The sequence below is a fragment of the Cibotium barometz genome, chromosome 26 (assembly GCF_041138505.1).
Source record: "Cibotium barometz isolate CiBa-2024 chromosome 26, ASM4113850v1, whole genome shotgun sequence".
Taxonomy (NCBI): domain Eukaryota; kingdom Viridiplantae; phylum Streptophyta; class Polypodiopsida; order Cyatheales; family Cibotiaceae; genus Cibotium; species Cibotium barometz.
In genome coordinates, this window is record NC_141071.1 from 53,184,556 (window position 1) to 53,197,370 (window position 12,815).

The 12,815-nt window shown below is 41.6% G+C and overlaps 1 protein-coding gene across 2 annotated transcripts in view; it reads right to left on the reverse strand.

Moving 5' to 3' along the window:
* LOC147624089 (uncharacterized) overlaps positions 1 to 8,996 on the reverse strand; it is a 50,592-nt gene extending 41,596 nt beyond the window's left edge. Inside the window, exons 1-5 of one of the 2 annotated variants that reach the window (XM_086820949.1) lie at positions 8,862 to 8,996; positions 8,656 to 8,770; positions 7,399 to 7,749; positions 5,721 to 5,875; positions 635 to 752 (exon numbers count right to left, since the gene is read on the reverse strand). In XM_086820949.1, the coding sequence (XP_086677075.1) occupies positions 635 to 752; positions 5,721 to 5,875; positions 7,399 to 7,749; positions 8,656 to 8,770; positions 8,862 to 8,876 (754 nt within the window). In that variant the 5' untranslated portion in view covers positions 8,877 to 8,996. The remainder of the gene's footprint in view (positions 1 to 634; positions 753 to 5,720; positions 5,876 to 7,398; positions 7,750 to 8,655; positions 8,771 to 8,861) is intronic. The other variant, XM_086820950.1, reaches the window with a different exon arrangement.
* Positions 8,997 to 12,815: the final 3,819 nt, after the last annotated feature.

A 12,815-nucleotide genomic window follows, 5' to 3' on the forward strand; every position in this document is an offset into this window, starting at 1 on the left:
CACCAGTTAGCATCTCAGCATTGAAGTTCTTGCAAGTACGGATTAAGAGTTTTTGAAGACCCACTCTGATGACTTTTCTTTGAGCTGTTTTTACATAGGCGTTTATCCTCCATCAGCTCCAAAGTAGAGCATTTTACACAGTTGGTACACATCTCCAAGTGTGAAGTCTCCCAACACCTCACGTTTCCTTTCCCTTGGTAAAGCCAAAAATTCACATTTTTTGGCTTTTTTCTGTGCCTGTATTATTCCCTTCTAGACTTCATTTTGCTATGCTTTCTTCTAGTGTGAGTGTAGAGCACCCATGTGGGTGCTTGGTATACTAAAAAGTTTTTCCCATAATTGATGCAAGTAAGGCAGTTTGGCACTCCATGTCCACTTTCATGAGTGTGATATTTTTCTCAATTTCCAAGCCCAGTGCATACAACAATCCATTCCTAACAGGTATATGGTTTCTCGAGTCAAGCAATGTCTGGAGAAGGCTCGTCAATAAAAGGAAGGTAAAATAATGGTACATCAACTCACATATTTGTTATGCATTAAAATAGTTTCAAGTATGTGTGCATCAATAGACTCAATTATTCCTCTGAGACAAATCTAAAACTAAGAAATTTTAAGATTTTGGAGTGGTCATTACCAATTATGCGGTTATCTAAAGATGATATATGACTAGACATACAAGCCGCACAATGCCCCACCATCGTAGATAAGGATTTTCTTTGCCTTTGTTGATCAAGGCTCAAAATATGCAGAACCTAAAGTCATGGTCCATTCAAAGAAAGTGAGATTCAAAGTTCACGCCTCAAAAAATCAGTACCTATCATAACAAGTAGCTTACGTAGAGAAGATATCCGCAGATCTTAAAAGAAAAAGAACAAGATAATGACATTTGGCATGAAAAAGAACAAGATAATGACATTTGGCATGAAAAGAACTCCATCATGAATGTGAAAAAGACACTTCACACTTTTTGTGGGTTAGCTAACTGATGTGATGGCTGCTTGACGTTGTGCGATGGCTGTGAATTATTCTCCACACAGAGGAGGGAATTAGGTAAGGGGGCTAAAAAGGCTATGAGACACCTTCGCTCCCCTCACGCACTTCTTTTTGTAAGAAGGCTGTGGAGGGGGTCTGTAAAGGCTACCATAAGCCGCTAGACACCTTGACTCCCCCTGGCCCAGGTCCTTTATAGGAAGGTGCCACCAATTTGGACATTTCCCATTTTTGCATTTGTAGACAAGGTCAAGACGGCACCAAGACGTTCGAAGGCTGTGGCTGAGTCGGTCGGACACAAATTACAATGTACAAGCTTTGGGAATGGTTAACAAAAACAAGGGTTTTTCCCACCCTAGAACCTTGTGAAGGTGGCCAGAACAGGATTGTCGACAAGAGAATGGACAATGTGAGGCCGCCTCCTCATGAGAAACAAACTGATTGACATTTCCCATTTTTTCATTTGTGGATGGACTCACGAAGGCATTACAATGTCTGAAGGCTATGCCTGAGTCCACTAGACAAAATGTACAAACTTTAGGACTGGGGGATTATCCAATACGAGGGCTTCGGGCACCCTTGAACCTTGTGAAGGTGCCCTGCACAGGATTCTGGACAGACAACGAACAACAAGTCACATCCATCGCATCTCGAGGCTCCTGATTGGGAATAGGGGATTACCCAATACGAGGGGCACCCTTGACGCTTGTGAAGGTGCCCTGCACACGCCCTATGACTCTGGACTAGGGTCCTGACTGGGTATTTGCAGCGTTGCCCTCCGACTTTGCACTCCACTTCAAAGATGTGAGGTTACTTGGAAGAGGTTTCTTCCAAGTGGACTTTGATGCTCATGACACCAGCTATTTCAACCGTGTTGAAGAAGACCGGAACCACTTTCCTCTTACACTCACTCCTAGGTCTTCCACATGCATGTTGTCCGATGCTGGTGGCCATTGGGTCAGCTTTTGGGCTGGTCCTACAGGTGCCCCCTATCCCTGCCTTGTCGATCTCTACTGCTTAGGTAGTCACTTCCTAGGGTTATGGTGCTTGCTCATGACAGTGAACTTATTGAGAACTTTGTGTTGCTCCCAGGACCTCGCAGTCCCTTGAAGCAACGTATGGAGATTGCACGTAGACCTGACCTCTGCCGGCCAGTAGGGGCACGTTGCCAAGGGATTGCCCTTTTGCTAGGGGGTCAAAGGAGAGAGCACAAATGCCCTTCTCAGGGGGGACAGTGGCTCCGTCTCAGCCAGCGTTCCACGAGAAGTGGCAAGTCTTTTCGCACGGCCACCCTCTTGGTGAGAATGTTGGGACATAGGATCATGCATCACCCACAGACAATGTACTACAGAATGATGATCTATTGGGTCAGAGTGATGAGGTTGTTGAGTCATCTTTGTAAAAGGATGACGCTTCAGGCTAGAATGATTTTGTTGATTCCTTGCTCCTCGGGTTGGACAGTGTCCAGGATGTACATGGCATGCGGGATCATGTAGATGCACACTTGGACATGTCGCCCTCTCATGAGGCTTTGCAAGATGTACAGCATGATGTATCTGGTCACAAGGCGCTCATGTATTGTGCACGTATGCAGAGACTATGCATAGTCCTAGATATGGGAATAACAATGGACTTTGTTCCAAGGATTACCGCCTCCTCCAGCTTTATGAGAGACGGGCACAGGCCCTTCTAAGTGTTTGCTTAGGTCCAGGGTCAAAACCCTATCTTTACTATGAAGATTGTCTCATGGAATGTCCAAGGCCTCAGGGGGCTTCCCACCCTTAGTAGGAAACGCCTTGTGAAGGACCAGCTCCATCCTGCTGCTGTTACAGGTGGAACTATGGATGTGCTCTTGTTGTAGGAGCATCTACAATCCACAATCACATTCTTCCTTCCTTCTTGTAATTGATTCCCAAATCAATTGCCACTTCCCTTCGGTCCAAAAATCCACCAAATAGGAATATAGATGTATCGAGAAACCCTGCATGTAGCATATCCTAGCGTCCCATACCACCAGGATACACTCCATACAAGACCCCCCTTTAGACATAAGATTAAGTCGGCCTGGGCATCAAACAGCAGGGGCTAGGCGCCTAAGGGAACATGGGCTGGCTTGTGCAGCCACATGGTGAGTGCAGAGCAGGTTGCGCCAGAAGCTAATATGGCAGAAGCACACAGCGCATGAGATAAGCTAGTTGCTGATGCAGCGTACAGCATTGATGGCACAACACAGCAAAGGGAGAGCAGACAACAGGGCAGCCAGCAGATATGCGTCAGGGCAGAGATAGCACTGTTGTGCGCTGACAAAGCCCTAGGGTGCCAGAAGGTTCTGTGCGCTGGCTGGCAACCTGGTTATGAGAGAAAGTGCTCTTCTCCTCGTCTCCTACCCTGCACATCCATTGTAGGCAAGCTGTCACACACACAGCCGTATGTACCTGGTTACTAATCCTCGGATTAGTAACCACGTACATAACAACCGTTGAATGGGCCACCAGCCCCTAGCCATCTTATTGTTAAACTTTGAGAAGGCATACGATAGATTGAGATTTCCTTGAAGGAACTCTTAGATGTATCGGATTCTCTCAAAACTGGATAAGAGGTGTTTCATACTTGTATTGGGATGCCCGCAATAGTGTGCTCACATACGGCGGTAGAGGTGATCCCTTCCGGATCTCTCATACTGTACGATAGGGATGTCCTTTAGAAACCTGTTATATCTCATTGTTGCCGAGGCTATGAGCATCTTTCTTCGCTCCACTTCTAAAGTTTCTGATTTGAGTCTCCCATTGTGAAGTGAGGATGAGCTTTTGGACTCTGAGCTTGCTGATGATACTGCTATGTTCCTTGAGGCCTCACACATATGTTTATGTTTCGTTCGGATTGCATTGGAGGAGTTTTGCCTGGCTGGAGGGGCTCTCATTAATTGGCATAAGTCAGTCGGTTTTTGGGTAAGTGACTCTTTGCACCAATACTCATGAGCATTTCTTCATTGGAGTTCTAGGAGATTGGATCTAGCCTCCAGAGCCTTGGTGGTTAACCAAGTACTACTTGCCTCTGCCTGGTTCATTGCCTCTTGTTGGTGGTTCTCTCACGAATGCATTGGCCAGTTGTGGAGATCGGTCCGTAACTTTCTTTGGTTAGTTTTGGATGGTACACTAGACACCCGGGGCAAAGTGGCTTCGGATACTGTTATACGCCCCAAATAGGAAGGGGCCTGAATATTGTAGATCCGGATATATAGTGCAGAGCATTACTTTGCAAGTTAACAGACAAAGGATTCCTTCCAAGCACTGAGCCTTGGAATAATTTCTTTATGTTTCACATTTTCAGTTGTACACCTCGTAGTGGTGGAAATTGGATGCTCAGTTCACGTTTTATCTTCAGTGAGGCAGAGTACTTTCGTCTCCACTTATAGCTGCCATTATCAAAGCCTGGAGTAGCATGAGACCTTTTTTGAGACAAAGGCTTCCTGAAGCAGAGGATGAGGCAAATAGAAAACCCATTATGTGGAATGACCTCATTAGAGATGAGGTTGGGCAACCCTTGGGTGCCTCTGGATATATGCAGTGGCCTGGCTGGGAGAGATGTGCATCGACAGTTACTACTTGGAAAACTTTTAAAAATCTCTCTATGGATCGGCGATTCGCATCTACCCAGCACCTCAGAGGGAGTCTTAGTCAAATCAATCGAATTGATGAAGCTATACCTCATGAGTGGATTACTGGCACGTTTCACGACCAACATCTTCCTTGGTGGCTGGGAGTTTTCACCAAGACAGGAGTGCCATTACAGGTGGTAGCCTTGCTGGATCAGGATGAGGAGAGAGATCGTGTTTTTTATTCGATCCAACCAGGATGGAGATTGAATGGAGATTATTCTTAGCATTGCCCTTCATCCAAAGAGAGTAGTTAGTCGTTCAGGAAAGCACTTGCATGTTGACCTTCTGCCTAACATTGTCTCTTGGTGCTTATGGTTGATGGTGGATGTCCTATCAGATATCTTCACAGGGATCTTGGTGAGTGGGAGTAGATTGCTACACCCAATCCTATGAAGTCAGCCTTTTTTCAGCTACACTGTCTGTAATGCCACACTGCTCCTACTTGGACAGATTCAGAGGACTCTTACACTCATGTTGTACTGGGAGAGTTATGACATCACCCCATTGATTCATAAGAGATTTTTGCATAGACTTTGGCACTCATACAAGGGAGCCAGAGCAATCTTTTTGGCTTTTTTCATGCCACGGAAGCTAATATCAGCTTATTACAGCCTGCGGAAATATCCACGCAAAAACCTACATTTGCTAAGGTCCCTAACCATATCTTATTGATTTATTTTCCTCCTAGGGTTGGGGTGAGCATCTCTATGAGCATATTCTTTTGGCCCCAAAAAATTCCTATCAGCGTCCTATATTGATTGGGATAACCCAACATTTCAGGATGAGCCCTTATGTTGTTCCAGCTCCCAGCTGTGATTTTGTATGAATAGATCATACTCAATAGGAATCTCCATGTTGCCAAAAGAAAAAAAAAACCTGTTATGAATCCACCATCTCACCTCAAATCATCAGGAGAAAAAACACATCATAGGTGAAGGGTCGAATGTCATGGAGGATAACCAACCATTATTAAGACAAATTGTAATAGTTACTTGCATTTAAGAAGATTTTACGAAGTGCACTAGACATTCAAAGTACTTAAATCAAAAAGTAATGAGAAAGTCCGACTCACAGTTTGCTGCCAAGTTTGGTTAAGCCTGTCCTGAGCATTCTGTTTCATCAGCTCAAGCAGATGCACAGTGCTCTGCTTTGCAAGGTCTACCTCGTGGTAAAGTGCTAAAAGTAAGATGGTGTTTAAAACAGTACTTTTCATGGTTGTTTTGATATCTGTGTGGATTGAGTAAAGGATGCAAAAAATAGACAGAAAACATCACTAAGTGTTGCTCTTCCACAGCGCTTTGGGGGAGGGGAAGTTCTTTTTGTTCTTTTTAAATTGGTCTTTTTCTGTTGTTTGTCCAACCCCTATTTTTAGTCACGTAGTCTTTTCTGAGTTTGTTTTGGGAGCCAAGCCCCCCACTTGCTTCCTCTTTCTTTTCTTTTCCCCAAGAGTAGATCCTTTCATAAGGTAAGAGTAAAAAAGAGGCCCATTGAAAAAAAGATGAGAAAACTTGAAACAGGATTAAAGCCTAATATTCAACAAACTCTTGAGGTTTATCCTTGAGAGAATTTGCCATAGCTTATGCATTCGCTTTCAAGGCTCAAAAACAGCTCGGACAGCAGGAGATAAATGAATTTGGCGGTGCTAAAGACTCCTAGGATCCTGCTGAAGCAAAAAGACTTCAGTGATTCTGTCCCTTGCCTGGGATCAAGGGCACGCTACCTTGTGGTGCCAAGTTAGGCTACAAGGGGACCTCTTGTTAGATCTGTTTTATCTGTTGTTGGATGTCTGTGCCTTGAAATAGTCATTTCATTATCCTAAAGGACACTTCGGAGAGTGATAAGAGAAAAACAGGACTTCGCACTATGTAAAGCCCATCCCACCAACGTCACTGACCCACTCATCCATGTAGAATCAATCAAGTCTAGCCAGCTTAGGGGAAGAGTAGTGGCAAGGCCATGAGGGGCCTGACAAAATCCAATGAGGTGCCAAACATCCTGCCCTTGAATGGCAAAAAGTAGCACTTCCCAGGGTCCACTCTTAACTGCCTGATAGGGAGGTCTCCATGCAACCACCCTGTGTATCTTGAGGCTGCAGGCAACTCTTTCAACATGTTGAAGTCACCTTCCATGCACCAAGCCATCTGCCTGAGGGAGCCCCTAGCGCACCCGTACCCAAAAAGTGGTCATGTCCCTGACTGTGAGGCATACATGTTGGAAACCCATGAGCATGTCACCATCGTTATGAAGAAGCCATTGCACACGTTCTCAGACAAGTACCCCAGATCCGATCATTTGGGGAAGTAATCAGTATGAGTAATTGATAATTTGGTGAAAGAACTCCCATTCGCATATGTCAAGCTGCGGCGTGGTCATGTGTGTGGATTTGTACCTCCATATATCTTTGTACAAGCCGCTTGTCTGGACACTCGAATCACCAAAAAGCATGATCAAGCTACTTGACCAAAAAATCGATTACAGCAGCTCTCACTGAGATGCAAAGTCCCATTGGTTGTACAAGGAGCTCAAGGTAGAGGACCAAAAAAGTGTCACTGCACCCATATAACATCTGGGTGCAACCTGCTGCTGCAAGGTGATGTTCTTGGACCAGGAAGGCCTCGTAACCTCTCCAGAGAGCCAACCAACGATATCAGCCGGCGGACAGAAAAACAATTTGAACTGATTTATAAAAGTCTTTTAAACAAAATAAAGCCCATTCTGAAGAGAGATGTCATGTCCTTACAAAAGGATACTGAAAGACCGTTCTTTAGGTGGAGGAAGGCGGAATGCCCGCTCGAGTGCAGGAGAGCCGGGTAGGTAATCAGAACCTCTATCGGCAGAATGATATATCAGACCAAACGCCCACGACCGTCTTGAGATTTTCCTGTTTGAAAACTCTTCACCTTCTGCAGCTTCCCTGTCAAGCTCATTCAGCCTCTTAAGCAAAACCTCGAGGAACCGAGTCGCAGAATTGATCTGGCCCATTTGATGCCAGAAACTATAGAATTTGGCCTCAGGGAAAGTCGGAGACAAGGGATGGAAATTAACCGCCGCCTTTTGTGTCTTGACAAACCCCACAGCTTTTGTCGATCTAGTTGAAAATTCTGAACAAAGAAAAAAAAGGAAAAAATACAAAAGACAGACCATGAACTCTCAAGACATCAGTACAGAACCTCCCCTTCAAATTTTTTTCAGAAATTACAAATGTTAAACTTTCTTCACAAAATGCCACATAATACATACATTCACACAGTTATATACAATACATACATACCTATACATACACTTATATATATAAACAAAATAATGTGTGTGTATACACATATGCCCTTGTATGTATGTATATAGATATATATGTGTGTGTCTGTATACATACAAACAACTGTATTTTTTGGTTGAATGCAAAGCACCCTATGAAACTCAAAAAATAAGTGGGACTCTTTGACCTAAATGAATCTATGTTTTAAACATGTCACCCTTTTTTAAAATTTAAAAACAAATTACTTATTCTGAAAAAAAAAACTTCCATTTTTCTGAAACTTCTAACAGCTGGGCTTTCTTGACTACATCCTTTTCTTTTTGTTGTTGGTTTATGAAAGCTTTCTTGCTTAAATGAGAAAAAACTCTTCTTTTTTCTTTAACTTTTTTTTAAGAAAAAGTTCAATAGGTATATATATATATATATATATATATATATATATATATATATATATATTCCAGAGAAAATATATATACTATATATTTAATAAATAAAAATGGGTTTTATTTTATACTACGAAAATGTGGAGCTTCTTTTTTCTTTTCTCTTAAATAAATATTACAAAGAAAAAACAATCTTATGTGCCTTTTTTTTATAAATAAAAATATAACATATTGAACTTGCCGAAAAGAAAAACAAATAAATAATTGGGTCTTTCTAACTAAATGCATCAAACACTCATTCCATTAATTTACAGTGTTTCTTTTGAATTTATGGGTATATTTTAACAGAGCTTGCTTTATTATCTTACGCCTTGGTCCTGTGATCTCATCATTGTAGGTGCCTTTGATTATGTTGTTGATGTCGTTCTGAAGCTCTTTATCCTGGTTCGCTGTTTTCACATGTGCCCAAAGAAATGCAAAAGCCTGCAGGCGACAATTTGAAAACAATTAAGAATTAAGAATTGGAAGATGATAATTAAGACGCCTAATTACACCCAAATTGAGCTACAATCACCTTGCCTGCAGCCATCTTTTGAGCTTCCTCTCTTACTGCAAAGCAACAAATTAGGGAGCAGTTAGGCGACTAATAAGAAATGGTGAAAGGAGTATATCTTGGTCTGGAGCATTTCCATGCATGTGTAAAATTACTTTCACTAAATAATTTATTGACTTTTTTAAAAATTGGAAGAGTTGGTATTGAAATTACATGCCAGTAGAGTGAAATTCTAATCGAGTACAGGCAAGGCTCAGAACCAAGCACCCCTTTTTTTAATTTAACTTTTTTAAGAAGAAAGTGGTCTCCTAAAAAACAAAAAAAAAGTAGGGAGGGGTCATATATATATATACATATACATATATATATATATATACATATACATATATATACATATATATACAAATATATATATATATATATATGCACATACATACATAAGAGGGATATATATGCACATACATACATAAGAGGGATATATACATATATATACAAATATATATATATATATATATATACATGTATATATACATGTATATATATATATATATATATATATATATATATATATATATGCACATACATACATAAGAGGGATAAATTCTTGTTTTTATTATTTACATACATACATACATATATATATATATATATATATATATATATATGTATGTATGTATGTATGTATGTATGTATGTATATGTATATATATATATATATATATATATATATATATATATACATACATACATACATAAGAGGGATAAATTCTTGTTTTTATTATTATTTTGGGTAAATTTTCTTGGGGGGCTAAAAATTAAAACGAAGAGGAGTTAAAGGAAAAAAACATTAGGAGGGAAGGGATAAATGTAAAAAAGGGGCTTTATTTTTGCTGGGGGAGGGGGTTAATTTTATGGCTTTGTTTTGTGCATGTGTGCGTATGGGTGAGGAATGTAAGTGCATGTGCACAAGTGTGAGTGTATTTTAAGAGAGTGTGCACATATGGGTGAGGAATGTAAGTGCATGTGCACAAGTGTGAGTGTATTTTTAAGAGTGTGTGCATGGGTGTGTGCACATATGGGTGTCTGTGTTTTGTGATTGTGCAAGTGTGGGTAGGTTTTTGTTTTTGTTTTGTTTTGGTTTGGTTTCTAGGTCTAAGTTTTGAATCGTTCTTGGTATATGTGTATGTACAATTCATAAGGTGTGCTATGTTACATATGTACAACATGGATTAAGGTCTTGGGCTTACCACCATGAGGGCTCAATGAGAAAAGGCAGAAAATCGCATGCCCATGCGTGATGAATGGACGCCACTACCACCAACTTTGCTGGTGCACTTAATTGAACTTTGACCTTCCAATTGGCGAGTTAGCATTGCAGCGTACTGCATGGGGGTGTTCTAGGACCATGGTAATCCCTTAAAGTGTTCACATCGCTTGGCGAAGCCAAGACACGAGTGTGTGCGTAGCTCTCTTAGGGTTTTGACACCATACGTGGCTCTTTTTTCATTTGAAATGATGAGGGTATGACCACACACAAGGGCTTGGTGAAATGTCCATGAACTCTTCTAACTGCTTTGCTGGTAGTGTTAGCCCGTGAGTTGAGGTGGAAACTACCGCTCTCCACTCCTCCTTAAATTTTGGGAGTGGTGTCGAGGCACAACTTTAGGTCTCCACTCCATTTTGGATTTGACATTTAATGGTATGTATATACAGGCGTGTGGTGCGGGTTGTGGTCTCCACTCCATTTTGGATTTGACGTTTAATGGTATGTATATAGAGGCGTGTGGTGCGGGTTGTGGTCTCCACTCCATTTTGGATTTGACGTTTAAACGCATGTATATAGAGGCTTGTGGTGCGGGTTTCTTTGACCTCATAACCCAAATGTAGGTGTTCCCTTTATAGAAACCTTGAGCTTCTAGTAGCAGCTTTATTGGGATCCAACAAGGTGTTGATTTGAAGATCTTGCCCAACATGTGCCTCCTAATACTCGAGTGCCTATTCCACAGGCGACCAAACCCAAATATCATGTTCACATAGAAAAACTCAATGTGAAAATTCACACAGAGTCTAACAAAGACTCGTGAGGTGCTCACACAAAATTTGCTGAGGTATTTTACCCTCCTATGGCACCAAAGTCTCGACTTCAATCCCTATCAAATAAGGACCACATATCTTAGGAGACGTGGACCTCATTATGCCACCCACCGATGTGGTGGAAATTCCAAGATCACATGGATCTTACTCTCATCTCTGAAGATGCTCTTCTCTTAGAGAAAATGTGTCCAAGGATGACACAATGTATTGGCATTTAAGTGGGTTCAATGAGATGTGGGTAGAGCCAGTAAACCTAAAAAACAAGCCTAAGATGAGCAAGATGCTCCTTTCACTTCAAGTGTAAGCAAAGGTCATCAATGAATATCTCTAAGGTCTTTGGAAGGAGATCCTTAAAGGTTGTACACATCAAGTGTTAGAAGGTAGCCAGGGCATTGGTCAAGTTGAATGGCATGACACAATAAGTGTAAGCTCCCAACTTCATAGAAAATGTTGTCTTGTATTGATTAGCTCATTTGATCGTCCCTTGGCTATAGCGTGAGAAGCTATTCAAGAAGTTTTAAACTTCGTAGAAAATGTTGTATTGTATTGATTCGTTGGGTGATCGTCACTTGGTTATAGTGTGAGAATCTATCCAAGAAGTTGTGAGCCTTTGCTTCGACATCGACTATTTCTAGATAACATGTGGTCCATGTGTATGGTAGGGGATAGTCATCGCGAACTATGGGCACATCATTAACCATTTTGAGGCTAACACACACTCTATGCTTTCCATTATTTTTTGGGAATGATCACTATTGAAGACAAACACTCGATTTGTTCAATCTCATCCAAAAAACTCACATCGAGATGAGCTTGTGTTTGTCTAGCTCTTTTTTGACCGTTTGTTCGTGCTTGGGATTCCTAGGATCTTGGCAACAGTAAATATTGGCTTAGGTTCTTCACTAGGGCTAGTGAGGTTTACTTCTTTGACCTTGGCTCGGTTGTCATTGGAGGCATGATGCTCCTTGTTGCCAAGGCTTCTTTAAGACTTCTGACTATGTATCACTTTCCCCCCAATGTTGTAGGACTTAGAGTACTCGGGCACTTGCCTCAGATCTTCCTCTTGAGGCTCAGTAAGCTCTTTGAGTTTGGCGTCCTTTTCTACCTCACCCTTCTTGATGTTATTGAGCTTGTGTATGGCGGCTCGACAGATCTTGTCTTGCTCAAAGCGCATGGGCTACTTGTCACCTTTATTGGCCATTGTCTTAGCATGAAGGGTAATCTTATTTAGGTTAGCTTTCCAATGTCTAGAGTAGGTGAGCCACAACCTCAACACAGGGAAGCCAGTGAGATCTATCTCCATAGGGAGAAGATACTTCTTAGGGTTTCTATGTGGTTTTCTCCTTCTTTGCTGGGTGGGCTCCTTCTGCGGGTGGAGGAGTAGAATCCTTCCACGAGTTTGGTGGAGGAGATGACTCACTAAACTACTCCTAGTTCAAAATAGTTGTTTTCTAGGATACTCCACTAAGAATGAACATGGAGGTAATTTCCATCCCGTCTAGTCTTGCAAACCTTGTTCAAGCTTATGTGGAGTAGTGCCCATGGTTAACAAGACATGAATACTCTAAAAGAGGCTCATAATCCGGGTTATCTTCACTATCCAACAACTTGTTACAACATTTACACATGTTGATTGAAGTTGCTCGGCTAGTCACGGGACCCATGGGTTGAGTCTTCCTATTTCACGTTATTTTCAAGAGATGAGAATGCCTCAATCCATGGGTTGAGTCTTCAATGTTTTTAAGTCTATTTTCAAGGATAGTTTGCCTTTGCAGATGTAAATCCCCAATCATGAACAAGCCTGGCAACTCTAATGTAAGGCTTTTTGAGGAACATGGTGTATGATTCTCTTCTGTGAATGAGTGGTGAAAACTTAGCCCAA